Source organism: Ranitomeya imitator, chromosome 3 (genome assembly GCF_032444005.1).
Source record: "Ranitomeya imitator isolate aRanImi1 chromosome 3, aRanImi1.pri, whole genome shotgun sequence".
Lineage (NCBI taxonomy): Eukaryota > Metazoa > Chordata > Amphibia > Anura > Dendrobatidae > Ranitomeya > Ranitomeya imitator.
Window position 1 is genome coordinate 711,236,302 of NC_091284.1, and position 19,526 is coordinate 711,255,827.

Genomic DNA, 19,526 nt, shown 5'->3' on the forward strand with positions numbered 1-19,526 from the left:
TTGCAGAATTATATCCATACCTACCATTATATAATGTATTATATTAACTCTTTGTTTTCTTCCATTGTTATAGGGTAACCCTGGTACTGATGGTATTCCCGGAGCTAAAGGTTCAACTGTAAGTAACTAGTCTACAATTATTCTAGAACTTTATTATAATAACATGTCAGATCCTTCGCCCCTAATACAGTATATGCTTCTTGTTAGAAAGACCCTTTAATACTATAATTAATAAACATTTCTGAAAGTTGCACAATATATTTGAGATGTTATCAATTATGTATCAATTGCATTCAGATAATACAATTTCTTCGTTTGCGTCATTCTACAGGGTGGTCCTGGTATTGCTGGCGCTCCTGGTTTCCCTGGCCCACGTGGTCCACCCGGGCCACAGGGTGCCACTGGCCCTCTTGGTCCAAAAGGTCAACAGGTAAGTGATCTCTACTTGCTTTGTTCTCTTTGGACGCTGTTAGTGACTAATAATATGAATATGGAAGATCTTTAGACCATCTTTAGACCATACCAATAACTTTTCAGTAGCCTTTTGATGAATAACTCATGAATATTAAATGGTCAGAAAGAATATCTGTTAGTATGAGTGGAGGTGATGTTGAATAATTGACATAGCAAATGAGCGTGTTGGACTAGTAAATATTGAGAATCCATGCTCTTTATGGCATTGGGTTCCTTCCATTAATTGTACGCTACATATTATATGTGGGTGAGTAAGATAAAGGTCGCTGCTATCTATTATTGAAGAGACTTTAGGGCCAAGTCATCAAAACGTTTACTCCAGAAAAGTGTTGCAAAAGCTTTTTAAATAGTCAATAAATTTCTGTGTTGGTCAAAAAAGTTTATGGGTTTTGGAGTTTTCAGTTTGAATTAACTCTTCCTAAATGGGCATTGCTGTGTGGGGCGGGGGCTCGGTCATTAAATTCATTAAAAGTGCCAGCACTTTGAATGGCAGAAATAATACTCCAGTCACTAACTGGAATAACATTTCTGTTGAGGTGCAGGTCACTCAGATTTCATTATGTGCCTAAATGACTTCTGCACCTTGTACTCAAACAACACTGGGGTAGCAGGAGCGTGCACTAGGCCAATCTTGATGATTTGGCCTCTATGGCTTTGATTCATCAAGCAGTCTATGCCAGTTTTGAAGTGTAAAACGGCTTGAAATGTCTCCAAATTTTTGCTCAATTCGTAAGTCAGTTCGGGCCAGCAACTTATAGAAAAGCGCGGCATTTAGTATACTGTGGCCAACCACACCTGATAAATTTATCCCAACTTACACCCAAAAAGTGAACTAAATTACAACAAAAATTAAAATTGTACCCCAATCAAAAAATGGAGTACAACTCTTCTGGTGGCTCACGGTGACTGACAGTTGCAACAAATTCATTTCAATGAATCTTCCTTCAAAGCGCTTTTCACCAGACAGTGCTCCATGGGGAAAATAAGCAAATTAATTCATATTAGCCATATCTGTAGAGAGCACTGTTTCAGGGTTCTTGCCCTTCATCAGTACAGAGTAGGATAATGTTTGGCTAAACATAAAAATAAGAAGAGGTTAAGTGTTACTTAGGCTATGCAGAAGGAATTGAGCACCTGCACCACTTGTAGTACAATAAGACAATTAATGACTAATGTTACCTCTTTTTATTGTAGGGTGACCCAGGTATTGCAGGATTTAAGGGTGAACAAGGTCCAAAGGGTGAACTGGTAAGTATTGAAATGCTTCCTTGTACACCTGTAGCCCCGTACCGTGAACACAATAATGGCCAAATACATGTAAGATGTCATTTCCTCAATAATACTATCTATAATTCAGTAATAACGTTCCACAAAGAAGTCACATTAAATTATGTTATTTTTGATTCACGACATATACCATTAAATACAGTATTTGCAATTACCTGTCTAAGAGATAAGTTGAAAATTGAGCCACTTTTGGTAGCTGAAGTGGAAATACATGGAAAAATGATTCATTGACTGATATTAGTAGATTACTAGCAACTCTCATCTATAGAGCCAGTCCAGATAACTAACTGTGTTACTCATAGATCAGTCATTTCCACAGACTTCTTGGGTAGTGGGCAAAGACATATTACTCATATAATCATGTATCTTTTTTTTTTTTAGCTGGTAAGTTGCATAGCCCTGGAAAGCAAGAAACATAATTAAGAAATAAGATTTATCTTGTGACTAAGCTTCCATGCTCAATACTGATGTAGATTTCATCATGTTTTATAGGGACCATCAGGTCCTCAGGGTGCTCCTGGTCCAGCGGGTGAAGAAGGCAAAAGAGGCGCCCGTGGTGAGCCTGGCGCTGCTGGTCCACTTGGTCCACCTGGTGAAAGAGTAAGTGTCAAACTTCAAATTGTTGAATTACCAACACTTCTAACCTTTCTATCAGCATCAAAAGAGCAGCTAGAGTACAGTACTTCCAATCTAAAAAACCTATAAGGTAGGATTAGACTACACTACTATGTATGCAGGGTGGATAACACTTTCGTATAATTCACCCTCTAATACAAATCATAAGTTTAGTATTCTTCTACCAATAGCAAGTGGAGCACCCAGCATGCTTTACGGTGTCTCCTTTCTACTCCTAAAATATGACTCTAAAGGGAGCCTCATATATTATAGAATGACTCTATACGTTCACTCATCTCACTTATTACATACTTTAACCTTACTGACTCAAGTTATTGGAAGAATACCACTCCTAATACAGCACATAAATTACATAATTTATAGATAATAATTATCTACCACCCCCTTCCTATACTAATGAGACATATTCAGATATCACCACTTCATACCTGAACAAAAATACAGTAACTAGTTATATAATAACTAGTCAGTGTGGATAAATACGAGAATACAAATGTGAAATATTGGGGTAATATTTTTTTTTTTTAGATATGGCACTAGCATATTGGCCCCTATGATGCTTTACATTATGTTCTCTTGCAAAAACAAACATCATACTTATGTGTTTATTACACCACTATGCATATGATGATACATATAGGGGCAATTCTGTGGGTTTGCACCTAAACTTAATGTACACAGGCTTCTTATTAAGTTACCGCCCTAGAAACAATACTCAGTTATACTGGCACAAGTCTTCATTTGCAGACTCAAGGTCTTTTAATTACCCTAGTGACATTTCTGCAGCATGTCTTGACATTTAACATGAAATTGTGTTTCCTCCCTTTACTAACCTCCCTATACCTGTATTGCAATTACCTTGGGTGGTTCAACCGTAGCTTCCAAGCAGTATGCTCGCTTTCTTGGGGTCATATTTGATTCAGAACTTTCCTTTACTCCCTATATCCAATTCCTTGCTTGTTCATGTTGTCTGCATCTTAAACACATCTCCAGAATCCGACATTTTCTCCCCTTTGAAAATGCAAAAACTCCTACTGTTGCTTTGATTCATTTTCGTCTGGATGACCGCAACTGTCATCTAATCGGTCTCCCTCTTACTAAACTCTTTCCTCTTCAATCCATCCTGAATGCAGCACCCAGGGTCGTATTTCTGTCCAGCCGCTACACCGATGCCTCCACCTTGTGCCAGTCATTGCACTGGTTACCCATCTGCTACAGAGTTCAATATAAGCTTATTTCCCTCACTCACACAGCTCTCCACAGTTCTGCACCACCCTTCATCTCTCTCATCTCTGTCTATCACCCTACCTGTGCTCTTCATTCTGCAACTGATTAAAGATTAACAATCTCAATAATCCAAACTTCCAACTTCCATCTGCAAGACTTCTCTCGTGCTGCTCTAGTTTTCTGAAATGTAGTACCCATGTATACATGTCTCTGCTCATTTGTAAAGTTTTGTGGAATATGTTGGCGCTATAGAAATAAAATGACCATTATTAGGTATAAAGTAATAGCAGTGTGTGTTTCTGTCTCTTATCAGGGTGCTCCTGGCAATCGTGGTTTCCCTGGTCAAGATGGTCTTGCTGGTCCAAAGGTGTGTGGAAATAGATATAATATTAAATATATTATAATTAATATTATTATGATAATATTAGAGATTATTAATACGTAATATCTCACCACCTTGTGTAAATTATGGTTCTGTTAGTATTATTACTTAATATGTGATTACCCAATATGTAAATTATAAACTAGATATTATCTAAAAAAAATCAAAATAATTTTGTCTATTGAAATAAAAACTCTCTCATTGAAAGTGGTGTATTATATTAACTGGTAATGCTATCAAGAGAATCTAAATATATAAATGATAGCACAATAGTTATTATATAAAAAAAATACTCTAATGGTTTTTTAAACCAATATCTTAACATCATTACCTTTTCCTTTTAGGGTGCTCCTGGTGATCGTGGTGTCCCTGGTCTTGGTGGTCCAAAAGGAGGTAATGGAGACCCTGGCCGTCCTGGTGAACCTGGTCTCCCTGGTGCTAGAGTAAGTGACATAAAAGAGAACATTTGGTCTCTGTGGTCTCTGTTTGTTCTCTGTAAAATAGAGCTTGGTCTTTACATACAGTAAACATAGGTCAAAATACTACATACACTATAATACTACACACCCTATACATTCTACATACCCTATAAATACTACGTAATCTATAAACACTACATACTCCATAGAGTTTATAATCCCCATAAATACTATATTAGCTACTATTACTACATGCACTATAAATACTACATACCCTACAGATATTACATGATCTATAAATACTACATACCCTATAGATGCTACATAATCTATAAATATTACATACCCTATAGATACTACATGATCTATAAATACTACATACCCTATAGATACTACATGATCTATAAATACTACATACCCTATAGATACTACATGATCTATAAATACTACATACCCTATAGATACTACATAATCTATAAATACTACATACCCTATAGATACTACATGATCTATAAATACTACATACCCTATAGATACTACATGATCTATAAATATTACATACCCTATAGATGTTGCATAATCTATAAATATTACATACCCTATAGATACCACATGCACTATAAATACTACATACCCTATAGATACTACATGATCTATAAATACTAAATAATCTAAATATACTACATGATATATAAATTAGACATACACTATAGATACTACATGATCTATAAATACTAAATAATCTATAGATACTACATGATCTATAAATTATACATACCCTATAGATACTACATGATCTAGAAATACTAAATAATCTAAAGATACTACATGATCTATAAATTATACATACTCTATAGATACTACATGATCTATAAATACTAAATAATCTAAAGATACTACATGATCTATAAATACTACATACTCTATAGATACTACATGATCTAGAAATACTACATTACTACAATACACGTACTACATACCTTATACATACTACATACCCTATAAGTACTACTTACCCTACAAGTATTACATACTGTTTTAATACTACATACCCTATAGCTACTACATAATCTATAAATACTACATACCCTATAGATACTACATGATCTATGAATATTACATACCCTACAGATACTACATGATCTATAAATACTGCATACCCTTTAAATGCTACATGATCTATAAATACTACATATTCTATAGCTACTACATGATCTATAAATACTACATACCCTATAGATACTACATGATCTATGAATATTACATACCCTACAGATACTACATGATCTATAAATACTGCATACCCTTTAAATGCTACATGATCTATAAATACTACATATTCTATAGCTACTACATGATCTATAAATACTACATACCCTACAGATACTACATGATCTATAAATACTACATACCCTATAGATACTACATGATCTATGAATATTACATACCCTACAGATACTACATGATCTATAAATACTACATACCCTATAGCTACTACATGATCTATAAATACTACATACCCTATAGATACTACATGATCTATAAATACTGCATACCCTTTAAATGCTACATGATCTATGAATACTACATACTCTATAGATACTACATGATCTATAAATACTACATAACCTATAAATACTACATTACTACAATACACGTACTACATAACTTATACACACTACATACCCTATAAATACTACTTACCCTACAAGTATTACATACTGTTTTAATACTCCATACCCTATAGCTACTACATAATCTATAAATACTACATACTCTATAGATACTACATACTGTATTTAGAAGAGGTTTTTGAGGCCATTTATAGAACTGAATAAGGACATTTATTTTACATGTTATTGTCCATTTTTATACGGCACATGTCACAAATTACCTAGAACCTAATCTTCACCTTGTCCTAATATTTATATGACGAATATTTTACTCTTCCTGTCACAGCTGGTATTTTATATCTAGCCATGCGCAGTTGTCGTGGAGGGTGATGTCATTTCATGTTTTGCTTTGGGTAGACTTCACCACTGACCTGTATACATATGTGTAGGTCACATTCTGGAGACATAACACCTAAATCATAAAAAGCAAAACAAGGTCCTGAACTGTCCTTGTGCCTAATGAACATTGGCCCTCATTTACATATGCTGTCTAATGCAGTAATTAGTCATCAGCCAAGCCAGAAAAATGTACCAACTGGATCGCGGTGGCGTACACTGTGACAAATTTGGTTCATTTTGTCCGTAATTTATCTACCTTTACACCATTAACTCAAAACCAAAAATTGTCACATGCCGATAATAAATCTGGCACATTTTTGGACTCACCAAATCACTTCTCTTTTTCTCTACACCAGGATGGTGAGGCAGCACATGTCTGTTCTTTTTGGTGAAAATCAATATTATAATTGCCCAAAAGAAGGCGCAGTTTACGCCTTCCCAAATAGTAAATGTCAGCCATTGTCGTCATGAATTTTATACCAGTCGAATGTACGTGTGAATATGATTCAAGTTCACCAACAAATATCTTTTTTCCCCACAGGGTCTCACTGGTCGCCCCGGTGATGCCGGTCCTCAAGGAAAAGTTGGTGCAACGGTCAGTTTATTTAATATTATATTTGCTGTTATGATTTATTTACATCTGTTTTATCCATTATGGATGTGTTACAAATCACATACAATGTTGGGATCATCGATACGATCCCATAGGTTGCGGATAAAGATGAAGCTTAAAGTAGTAATAAACTAAACGGTATTTATATTATGGTACAAAAATAAAGACTTGTTTTTATCCCTTCAGGGTGCTTCTGGTGAAGATGGTCGTCCTGGACCTCCTGGCCCTCAGGGTGCCCGTGGTCAGCCTGGCGTTATGGGTTTCCCAGGACCCAAGGGTGCCAATGTAAGACTCTATTTATCTGCTATTATCTGCCAATTTTCCATCCTGTAATATTCATAAAATGTATATCTCGTTCGTCCCTAAAAAGTTGTGATACAAACAATATCTCGAAGAATTGCTAGAGATGAATCTTCTCATAGTGGATTGATATTCAGATTTTGTATAGTCTTATAGGGAAAGATATGGAGAAAATATATGATAGGGGTCATGAGAAGATTCAAGCCCTAAAATCAATATCTGTACGTTATGTGAAATTCCCAAGCAGTTCCCCTCTCCACAATTACAGCATGTGAAGGGAAATTGCCGGATTGTAATGGTGGCTCAAATGGCATGAGCCAATACTGACAATAACGTTCATTAAGGTTTTTACCTACGTCATCTTCTCAGCTCCATTATGGATACAGATCCAGAATAATATCATAGAACATAGTTACATATATGTTAGATACCCCCAATACTATGTATTCTTCAAAATTATACAAATTCTTTTATATATGTGTATATATATATATTTATATGCAGTATCCCTTGTAGATTGTGAGCCCTCGCGGGCAGGGTCCTCTCTCCTCCTGTACCAGTCGTGACTTGTATTGTTCAAGATTATTGTACTTTTTTTTATTATGTATACCCCTCCTCACATGTAAAGCGCCATGGAATAAATGGCGCTATAATAATAAATAATAATATATAATATATGCATAATTACGGTATATTATACTGACTTGCTTTCACAATATACCGTTATCTATTAACTATAACACATTTTTCCTTCTTTTTAGGGTGAAGCTGGCAAGCCTGGTGAGAAAGGATTGCTCGGTGCTCCTGGTCTAAGAGTAAGCATTTTACTTTGCATGTAATACACTTTAAAGCACAATGTTTCTTTAATAATTCCTAGAATTCTATTCATTTATATTCACTTAAGAAGACCTGATATAGAACCACAGACTATTTTCCTTTACTAGATAAGGTGTATATCTCGCTATCTGTAACTTGAAATGGAGCCGCCCGTTAGTAAAAAAAGAATACAGACAAAAATAAATCAAAAAATTAAAGGCAGTCTGTCAGCTCTAAAATCGTTATCAAGGTTACTCTGTTGGGAATCTTGCGCTAGGAGGAGGCATACATTTTGTTTCAAGATCCGCTGGATAGTTTTTGAGAAAATATGCTTTATGTTTATTTGCAAATTAGATGTTCAGCTCCTTGTGGGCAGGGCCACATAGCGCAGAGCACTCCCATCGCTGCTCTATGTTGGTGTACGGGTGTCCTGGATTTTCTGAACCTACATATGGTGCATTGAGCATCTCATTTGTAGTTTTCTCTAAAAAAAAAACAACTATCCAGTGGATATTGATACTTAAAGGCATGTCTCTTTCCAGCACGAGATTCTCTACAAGGACCTGTAGGACTTTGATACAGATTTTGGAGCTGGTAGACTGCCTTTAAATTAACCATTCCTATTGAGTCTGTGTGTAAATAGATATTAGCCATGATATAGCAGAGCATCAACATATTTTCTCCAAACAGCCACAAATAGAAGTAGAATACTATCCTATGAAGTGAGGGACATAATTAATAGACCAAACAATTTAAGAAAGAATCATATAAGTGAAGTACATACCTGTATACATGCTAAGGGTAAGTTCTAATTTTCAGCTGCTTTTTACAGAACCAGCAAAGCCTATGAAATTTCAGAAATCTCATGCACACACATTGGTTTTTTTGTGTGATCAGTATTTTGTGCTTTGCGGTGTTTTTTGAACAGAGAGCATGTCACTTCTTTCAGCGTTTTTGCTGCGTTTTTTCAGCGTTTTTCATCCATTGACTTGAATGGGTGTTGAAAAAACGTAGCAAAAACGCAGGTATCATTATTTGCTGTGTTTTTGCGGTTGAAAATTCAAGGACATTAGCATAGACAAAGAGAAAAAAAACGCACCAAAAAATGCACCACATATGCAGCAAAAAACTCAACAAAAACGCAACAAAACCTGTGTTTTTGACGCAGCTTCTTTCCTGCCAAGAATATCAGGTTTTGCTGCAGAAAAAAAAGCAGAAAAAATGCCCTGTGTGCACTTACCAAATACAAACTGTATACATAATAATTTGCTTATCCAAACTATCCAAACAGTTTCCTCCTGTTTGTACAAAATGTTCGTACACCAGCCAATGGCGATAGATAAAGGTTTGAGGCAATTGCTGGTCATTTAATTGTCTGTTTAGACAAGCAAACCACACTTCCCATGAGCACAGAACGATCAGTAGAAGATCATTCTTTGTGCATAAAACATCATGTTATCGGCAGCTCATTACTTGTTAGACAGAGCAATGTGCTGCCGAGAACAATATTTTTTAAACAAGCTACCAAAACGTTCTTCCTGATTCTTCATATTTAACTGACACTTGAATTGCCTGCAGATCAGATGCATTCCATGTCCTGAGACCCTCAACAATCAAGTAATAGACTTTCGGTCAGACATGATATATGCATTCCTGTCTGCTGAGCTGTGCACTTCTCGGGAGTCTATTGTGAGATTCATAGTGGTCTCATGACCAGGACCCCCACTGATCAGCAAAAAATTCAAGAGGCTGCTAAATAAGGAAACTAAGAAAGAAAATTTAGTTACTCTTTAAAGGGAATCTGTCAGCAGGATTTTGCTATGTAATCTGAGGACAACATGAAGCGGGGGTTAAAGGGCAGAATTCAGCAATGCCTATCCATACTTGTTTTTTTTCTTACAATGATTGTTTTAGCACCAGTAGCTTATCATTGCTGGGACACAGCAGCACTTGTATTCTAGTCTGACACTCCCCTTCCTGTGATAGGCTCCTCACTGTCTATGGACTTTGTACATGGAGAGCCTGGTGTGGGCGGGGTTAGCTTCCTCAGCTCTGCTTCATGCCAAATCTAAGAACTAAACATCGTTGCATTCAGCTTCTCATTGTCTACATCGGGCTGCTCTCAGATGAGGTATCAAAAACCTGCTGACAGATACCCTTTTAAATAACTTAAAATATATGACAAACGAGTGTGATAACTGGTGGTTATATTTGTGGCTGACATTAATATGTAGTTAGTATTAGGCAAATCTATTGTACTATGAAACTAAAACTAAACACAGGGTAGTTCCTGCCACAAAAGTGTTTCCCTACCTATTAAATAGTATCAGCTCATACAGTAGTGTAATTCTTTTGATCCTTAACTTCCCTCACCTCCTTCTGATCCCTTTTCCTGATTCTTTTCTCCCCATCCTTTTTTAAGTCTCTATCCATCTATCTGTTTCCTCCACTCGCTGCTCATTTTCTCTTTCGTTCTCTCTGGATCTGCCACTTCATTTATTCTCCATTTTTCTCCTTCCCTCTTCTGGCTTCTGGAAGGAGATTCAAAGCTGACTGTGGTGCGATGGGAAGAGCCCGAGGGGGCATGGTTAACACACATTGGAGGGGAGCGGGGCCAGGCAGGTTTCCTCCCCTCACTCACTCACCAGCCCAAGCACTGGTGGAACAGTTGACCCTCCCTTGCAATGCGGAGGCAGGCGGAGCCCATGTTAAGCTCCCTTTCACTTGTTAGACTGGACATGCCGCCCTCCCAGATGCAGCCCTTGGTGGACAGCTTTTTGTGAAATTACACAGCTAGGACTTTCATAGTACCGTTATAATCTTGCTATTATGTATCGCTAAACCCCCTCACATTTGTATATAACCCAGTACATCTAAAGTGAATAATTGTAAAAATATAAACAGATTTTTTTTTAATACTTTCTCTGTTATATTTAAATACAGATACAAAAATGTAAAACTGATAAAACAATATCTCTCTGTTTTAGGGTCTGCCCGGAAAAGATGGTGAAACTGGTTCTCAAGGTCCAAATGGTCCAGCTGTAAGTAAAGATTTATGTCTGCCTTGTTTTCAAACACATATAATTTGCTGCGGACTCGGGGTTCTCAAACTGCGGTACATGTACCGCACCCGGCATGTCTCCAGGGTGTGCATACTGCACTCACGCTGTGCTTTTAACATGGAGGACAGTGTGAATTATAGCTTTGAGGGAACATTGGTGTAATATTTTGGAAAAGAGGAGACTTGGCTTTGAAACACTGGGGAGGATTTAATAACTTTGCCCTATAGTTAGACAGTGGCGCCTTAGAGTAGACAGTCTGGAAATGTGCCTGATAAATCACAGTGGATGATAAGTATAGCGCCTCTTAAGACACTCCTCGATTACCCTACTTTGTGTCTCCACTTTGAACCTACATTTTTATTGAAATTTGTCTCTCACCTTTTCAGTAAATACACGCCTCTTCTTCATGAAACCAGACCCCCATTTCAATGGTTATATATATATATACTTTTTTTTTAAACACATAATAAATAGTCCTAAAACTTGAAGCATTTCATTCCTAGACTCAAACACATTAGTAAGTTTGCTATTCTAAACCATGAGACATACTGCAATAAGAAGTCTGCTCAAGTGATTGATCATGTGTTACATTTGCACATGCTCATTGCTAAGCATCAGTCACTTCATCCATTGGTCAAATTAGCTGTGAGCATTGGAAAAACATTTGTGTCCATCATTCTTATAACTTCACAACTATATGCTAAAATCGTAAGACATGAATTTGGAATCCTCATGCTTGATACTCGTATATAGGGAGCAATATGTCTTTATATCAAAATGCAAGTTCTGGTGAATAGATACTATAATAAGTCATATAACCAAATAACAAATGGATAATAGAGCAGTATTAAAAATGAAATATTCAAATTTATTACATAAATAAATAATACATAGAATACAAAATATAAAAAGGCAAAAAGTACCATTAAAATTTAAATTTCAAAAGGCGGCAACACCGTGGTGCCAGGTCCAGCATGGTTGGTTGGTACACAAGTCTATAACTGTCTATTCAGGGTCAATATATGAAAAAGGAGCACAGAGATAAGAAAATTGTGCATCAAATTGTATAAAGTGCTTAGTGCATTAATTTTTACATGGTCAGCAGACCTACAAAGCATATGTGAAATTATACAAATATCAGTTAATCAGTGCTCTCATACATAGAATATAACTACTAAGCCAGATGTCAATCCACAGTGGATAGCAAAAGACCCTAACCTGTAAAAGCCAAAGTGGCTAATTAAACATATGGAGACACAATGAGACCAACCTGTACTGGGACGAGGGAGAGTGGACCCCAACGCGCGTTTCACAATGTGCTTCTTCAGGGGGCGTCCTGATGCTTGATACTCGTATATAGGGAGCAATATGTCTTTATATCAAAATGCAAGTTCTGGTGAATAGATGCTATAATATTAAGTCAGTCTATAGAAATATACCTGTGACTTGTACCTAAAAATGCCTTCCGAGTTTGTTGGTCTATGACCAGATTATTGGTAGTATTGCTAGTAGTACATTATATTCTATTATAAACTATGGTACACAACTTTTGACAGGTAAGTCAATTACTGCCTATATTGCCTGCATATTACTGACTTACTGTATGCCTTCAATTTATTTCTCAGGATATTAATATTGTTTCTTTTACAGGGGCCTGCTGGTGAGAGAGGCGAACAAGGTCCTCCTGGCCCATCTGGCTTCCAGGTATGGTAGTCAGTGCTGTAACATTAATGTGTGTTCCTCAGTAGTCTTTTCCTTGTGTAATGCAATGCTAAAATATTATTTATTTCTCTTGTTTACCAGGGTCTTCCAGGTCCCCCAGGTCCTCCTGGTGAGGGAGGCAAACCAGGTGATCAGGTGAGCAAAATGTGTATTTCTGAAGCCAACTGTCGATTGTTTTACGGAAGTGTATTATAGTTGTAAACGGTTAAAGTCGTAGTCGAAACAAAACAACAAAGTAAAGATGATGACGTAAAAAAACTGTTATGACGACAGCTAATAATCTCTTGATATTATAAGAATCAAGTCAAAGTGAAAACAATTATCATGTAGTCGAGACTATCATTAGCGGGTCTTTTCCTTATGTATCATTATTTTTGTACTGTGTTTGGCTTAGGCTGGGTTCACACTGCGTTAACAGCAGCCCGTTCAACACATACGTTAGCGGGCTGCTGTTGACGCAAGTGCCGACTTGTCACATCGCTAGCGCAGATAAAGCATCTGCTAGCTCTATCTGCGCTAGCAGTGACGGACCCGGAAACGCTGCAGCCCGCGTCTCAGGGTCCGTCACTCAATGACGGCACATCCCTAGCGCTCGCCCATTGTGGGCGTGCGCTAGCGATGCGTCCGACATAGGAATGGCGGCCTTAACAGACTACGTTACACCGCGTTTATGCCGCGGTGTAATGTAGTCCGTCTAACGGACGCCCATAATGAAGTGTGAACCCAGCCTTAGAATAAAAGTCCACATATAAAGTGTGATGCTTAGAATCTAATTCATATGAGATCAAAGTAAGACAGTAGCAGATGCAATATTATCATAACAATATTCACAATACAGGTGAACTTTTTCATATGTATATTGGTTATGGCAAGCATAACTGAAGCAGATATAGTCACATTATTTAATATTTTGGTCAAAATAGTCCAATGAACTACGTAGTTTTTCCCAGCTAAAATAAAGGAATTTGTTCAATTTCTAGCTATTTATGCAGCTTCCTTTTATGCTCAGGCACTGTTTTCACTGTGCCAAATTATTACATAAATTTTATTTAGCAAATAGCCTTTTAATAGAAGAAAATGATTGGATTCTAGGGCCACCTATTGGATATAGCAATCCTAAAAGTCAATGTTGACTTGGTTGGTAAAATGAATAATTTGTCTTTGAGGAGAGCGCCAAGTTGGATAAAGGGGACTCATAGCATATGTAGTGTTCTCCAAGGAAATTATATCTCAACATTAAAAAACTTATTATCACTTTCTTTCTCCTCTTTTAGGGTGTTCCAGGAGAAGGCGGTGCCCCAGGTCTTGTTGGTCCCAGAGTAAGTATTGATGACTTCATTTTTCTTCAGAATATTATGTAATTTAGAAATAAACATATGCATAAATTTACGTTAAATCTATAGGTAAAAATACATGGATACTTTTAAAATGCATATATCTATAACTAATTACAAAAACTTACAATAATAAAAAATAAATGCAAAATAAACCATAAAGATCATCCACTAGTAGTTTTTGCACTTGTGCGTAATTTAAAATTATTGTCAATCAGTTGATCATTTTTACCACTTTACTTTAGGGTGAACGTGGTTTCCCAGGAGAACGTGGCTCCTCAGGTCCTCAAGGTCTCCAAGGTCCTCGTGGTATTCCTGGTACTCCTGGTACTGATGGTCCTAAGGTAGGATGAATTTAAAATATACATCCACATTTCTAGAGATGGCAGTATACATGGCCTAACAACATGTTTGAACTTTTTGGTTATGTGTCATGTATATGCCTTGTAGGGTGCTGGTGGCCCAACTGGTCCAAATGGTGCTCAAGGTCCACCTGGTCTTCAAGGTATGCCTGGAGAAAGAGGAACATCTGGTATTTCAGGACCTAAAGGTGACAGAGTAAGTGAAGTTATTTAATTTTCCACTCCCCATGTAGCTTTTTAGATTACGGTATATCTAACATAATTTACCAATAGCCAAATTTATGATGTTGCAATTGGCTGAAACGTTTACTGAACCGATCATAAACCAATAATCTTTTCATAAATGAACATACACTTGGATAACATTATCAGGCCATCATTCCAAGCTCTTTGTGAAATGCGTAATTTCTAGATCTAACATTGATTATCATATTTGATAAGATCACAGCGCAAATATTCTTAAGATATTCATAATTATGCTTTCTTTTCAAATAGGGTGACACTGGTGAAAAGGGTCCAGAAGGTGCTCCCGGAAAAGATGGTTCTAGAGTATGTATAACATATCACTACAATCTGTTTATGATAAAAATCCTCTCGAAGCCAACATTGTCTTATGTATAAATATTATAAAGGGCATGGGACTATATCAGGCTCATGTGCTGTGGTTGGGCTCTGTTTAGTTAGAGAACGATCTACATTTCTAAACTGTAGAAGGCCGTATAATTAAGACTTACTTGTCCAATGGTAAGGTCATTTTTAGTAAGTGTAGGGTTCAGTGGTTAGATAACTGAGATGAGAGGGTTAGTTGTCTACAGCCATGTATAGCAGAGCTTAACTGAACGTTTAGCACTCATTTCATGATACATGTAGACTCTTATGTCTATATTAAGTGTGAAATAATTATAACATTACCACAAAAAGCAGTAGTAAAGGGTATTGGATGTTCATTAATCGAGCTGGTATAGGAAGAAGGTCTAGAACTTTCCTATTCAACCATTCAAATTTTGATTTCTTTGCAGGGTTTGACTGGTCCAATTGGTCCACCTGGTCCTTCTGGTCCTAATGGTGAGAAGGTATGTACCATTTTATCTGTACAATATTTATATTTATTTTTTTCCAGACTGTTCTACCAACAACTCAACAATATTAAATATCCCACACTAATAGAAAACATTGGAGAAATACTGCTAAGTATAAGGTCTTATTGGTAATGCATGAGACCTTTCTTATAGATAATAAATGACCGAAGTGTCCTAAATGATAAAATAACCAAAGGGTGTCCCATTGCTGGAAACGCTACCAATTAGATGGAAGCTGTGGAGGAATTCATAGCAAATTCAATTTCCCTGTAACACCATCTCAGGGCAAATTAGACATTACAGTTCTCATTGAAATGAATGTGATGTTCAGGGGTGTAACTATAATAGGTGTAGGGGTTGCAAACGCAGCAGGGCCTTTGAGTCTAGGGGGCCCATAAGGTCCCTTTGGCCCAAATGAAAAGCTCATTGCTGTTGAAGACTTTGCAATAGGTGGAGGCCCTGTTAGAGCTTTTGCATTGAGGCCCATAAACTTCAAGTTACGCCACTCTGGATGTTCATATAATACATTAGTGTGTTTGGTCGCCTATTCCATGAGATGAGTCTTACAGAGAGGACAGGTATTTTGTTTCAGAATTCGCTAATCAAAACTTGTTATTTTTGTATTCTGTATTCTGAGAACCAATATGTTCTGCAAAGCGTTAACTTGTCTTGTAAGTAAAATAGTAAAGCTGGTATTACCAGGTTCTGTTGGCTCTATAACTAGCCAGGTCTATTCTCAAAGAAGCAAATCTTTCTTTATAATCAGAAAGAATATATAAAAAATTTAGAGAGTAGAAAATGCATGGTATTTAGTTACCTAAAAAAGAATATATCCTCAGATGTATATGTAAGAACTATATATAGACTTCCATTCAAAATAGGTGATGTTCAGAGCTCACCTCTCTGTATAATGATCTCTGCGCAGATCACTGAGCATGCCTAGAAAGCTTTCCCATAAAAAATCAAGAAATGCCCCAGAATATTGCTGGTTATGGTTCATGTAGTTGATAAATTATAAAGCATCTGTAAATGCTGGTAACAGAAGCAAAGCACAAGCAAGATGACGGCCCCCAAACCACGTAGAGAGAATACATATAAAAACTGTACAATCACAAAATAAAAAAATATTAGAAAAAAAGGATTTGTGTTCATTTCTGATGTACACCCCTTTTAAGCACAGTCATTTGTCACTTATATTATAACCAATGCATTATAAAGTATGTGAACCTTATCACCGAGTCCATATACAGTCCATCAGACTCTTCTATGAAACAGAAATGATGGAACATAAATATTAAAAAGCAAAAGAAAACTAAAACAAAAGCAAAGCAATCTAGTATACATAATACTGATCGTATTATTACCTTCTTTTTTTTGTAGATTTTGTGGACTGAGGAAATCAATTGTTGTTTCTTTATCTGTTATAGGGAGAATCTGGTCCTCCAGGTGCAGTTGGTATCGTTGGCGCCCGTGGTGCTCCTGTAAGTACATTTTTCTTTTAGAATATTTTATTATTAGTATTCTGGTGCTTTCTTTATAGAAAGGATAGTATCACAATTACAATTCAGCCAATTGTTCTGTTATTATTTGGTATTAGAAAACAGGTTAACAATAAAGTTGATTCTTTTTGGATTGTTTATACATGATTTTCTCTTCCTCTAGGGTGATCGTGGAGAGACTGGTCCACCTGGCCCTGCTGGTTTTGCTGGTCCACCTGTAAGTAAAATGACATTTAGTACATTAATCCCTTACCGACCAGGGATATTTCCATTTTTGCGTTTCCATATTTTGCTCCCCTTTTTGCCAGAGCCATAACTTTTTTATTTTCCCATCAATATGGCCATGTAAGGGCTTGTTTTTGCAGGACAAGTTTTACTTTTGAACAACACCATTTTGTCATATCATGTGCTGGGAACTGGGAAGAAAATTCTAAGTGCGTTGAAATTGCAAAAAAAGTGCAATTCCACAATTTTTTTTTACCATGTTTGCTAAATGCTAAAACTCACCTGCCATTATGATTCTCCAGGTCATTATGAGTTTGTAGACACCGAACATGTATAGGTTCTATTTTATTTAGGTGGTAAAAAAAATCAAAAGTTTGTACAAAAAAAATGGTGCCATTTTCCAATACCCGCAGCGTCTTCATTTTTCATTATCTTGGTCTGGGTGAGGGCTTATTTTTTGCATGTTGAGCTGGCATTTTTATTGATACCATTTTGGCATAGATACAATGTTTTGATCCCCTGTTATTGCATTTTATTGCAATGTTGCAGCGACCAAGGAAACGTAATTCTGACATTTTGATTTTTTTTTTCTCATTATGCCGTTTACCAATCTGATTAATTTTTTAGATATATTGATAGATTGGGCATTTCTGAACATGGCAATACCAAATATGTGTATTTTTTATTGTTTTATTTTGATTGGGGCAAAACGGGGGGTGAGTTGAACTTTTATATTTTTGAAAGCTTTAAAATATTTTTAAAAACTTTTTTTTTTTTACTTTTTACTTGCTTCAATAGTCTCCATGGGAGTCTCCATGGGAGACTAGAAGCTGCGATCATCTGATCTCTTGTGTTACACATGAAATGCTCATCTGCTATGAACGACAGCCACTGCTAACTCATCGGCGCCCCGCAATCATGTGACACCTGAGGCGCGCACCTTGTTTGCGCAGGTTAAGCATTTAACTAGTTAACAGCAGCGGGTGGATCGCAATTCCACCTGCGGCTGTTAGGGGCACATGACAGCTGATCAAATTAGCTGTCATGTGCCGAAACAGGTGCAGGCTCAGCACCAGTGCCCGCATAAAAGAGAGGAAGGCAACCAATGACGTACATATAATGTCATAGGGCGATAAGGGGTTAAATGCTGTACAAAATAAATAACTTCATCTATTAATTGGAAATTGCATTGCAATAAACATCAAGGAGGGCATCAAGTCAATATCTTTACTTACGTTGATGCTGCAGTTTTTTAGAATAGTTTAAGTGGCATATATGAGTATATCCATTATCAATTCACATGGTTAAGGAGGAGTAAAAGGGCATTGAACAAGTAGCTCAATACCCTTAACAATGCCATTGAAACGTTTGGTTAGAGATTCAACATTCCTTCTTCTTGGAATCCACTCATGGAACTCATATTTGTAAGGATTACTTACTGATTTGAAGAGATTAACGGGAATTTTAGTTCCATAATTTTTTTGTCTTACTACTATCTGTTCTGAGATGTTTTCTCCTTTGCATTATAGGGTTCTGATGGTCAAGCTGGTATCAAGGGTGAGCAGGGAGAATCTGGACAGAAGGGCGACGCTGGTGCTCCTGGTCCACAAGGCCCATCTGGCGCTCCGGGTCCACAGGTTTGCGCTTTATTTCTAAAATGAATAACTAGTAAAATCTGAAAACTAAATACAGTAATATAAACCTCAGAATACGCACATATTGTACCTGTAAATGCTTCCATTTTACTATTAGATATTTAGGACAATCACCATCTCCTGACTTCAACTCAGCAGTCTCTTAAGTCAGTTTGTATAAGAGGCTGCCGATTCTGGATCAGAAGACCCGTTCCCAGTCTGTGCATTGCGGTCTGTGCATCACAGATGTGTGAAACTGGACTAAATTGTATATTCCTACACCTATTAAGCATACGAGATGGAAAATTATTGTTTGCAGCAGTAAAATGTCACATCAAATATGTAACATGTTCAATGTGCTTTTGTAATTTTAGGGTCCAACTGGTGTTAATGGTCCTAAAGGCGCTCGTGGTGCCCAAGGTCCATCTGTAAGTATATTATTT

At 36.8% G+C, this 19,526-nt stretch overlaps 1 protein-coding gene across 2 annotated transcripts in view; it reads left to right on the forward strand.

Moving 5' to 3' along the window:
• COL2A1 (collagen type II alpha 1 chain) overlaps window positions 1-19,526 on the forward strand; it is a 59,436-nt gene that overhangs the window by 25,637 nt on the left and 14,273 nt on the right. For both annotated transcript variants that reach the window (XM_069758674.1, XM_069758675.1), the window contains 21 exons: window positions 74-118; window positions 332-430; window positions 1,669-1,722; window positions 2,254-2,361; window positions 3,938-3,991; window positions 4,351-4,449; window positions 6,979-7,032; window positions 7,237-7,335; window positions 8,112-8,165; window positions 11,154-11,207; window positions 12,879-12,932; window positions 13,032-13,085; window positions 14,225-14,269; window positions 14,530-14,628; window positions 14,735-14,842; window positions 15,142-15,195; window positions 15,666-15,719; window positions 17,153-17,206; window positions 17,388-17,441; window positions 18,979-19,086; window positions 19,458-19,511. In XM_069758674.1, coding sequence (XP_069614775.1) covers window positions 74-118; window positions 332-430; window positions 1,669-1,722; window positions 2,254-2,361; window positions 3,938-3,991; window positions 4,351-4,449; window positions 6,979-7,032; window positions 7,237-7,335; window positions 8,112-8,165; window positions 11,154-11,207; window positions 12,879-12,932; window positions 13,032-13,085; window positions 14,225-14,269; window positions 14,530-14,628; window positions 14,735-14,842; window positions 15,142-15,195; window positions 15,666-15,719; window positions 17,153-17,206; window positions 17,388-17,441; window positions 18,979-19,086; window positions 19,458-19,511 — 1,458 coding nt within the window. The remainder of the gene's footprint in view (window positions 1-73; window positions 119-331; window positions 431-1,668; window positions 1,723-2,253; window positions 2,362-3,937; window positions 3,992-4,350; window positions 4,450-6,978; window positions 7,033-7,236; window positions 7,336-8,111; window positions 8,166-11,153; window positions 11,208-12,878; window positions 12,933-13,031; window positions 13,086-14,224; window positions 14,270-14,529; window positions 14,629-14,734; window positions 14,843-15,141; window positions 15,196-15,665; window positions 15,720-17,152; window positions 17,207-17,387; window positions 17,442-18,978; window positions 19,087-19,457; window positions 19,512-19,526) is intronic.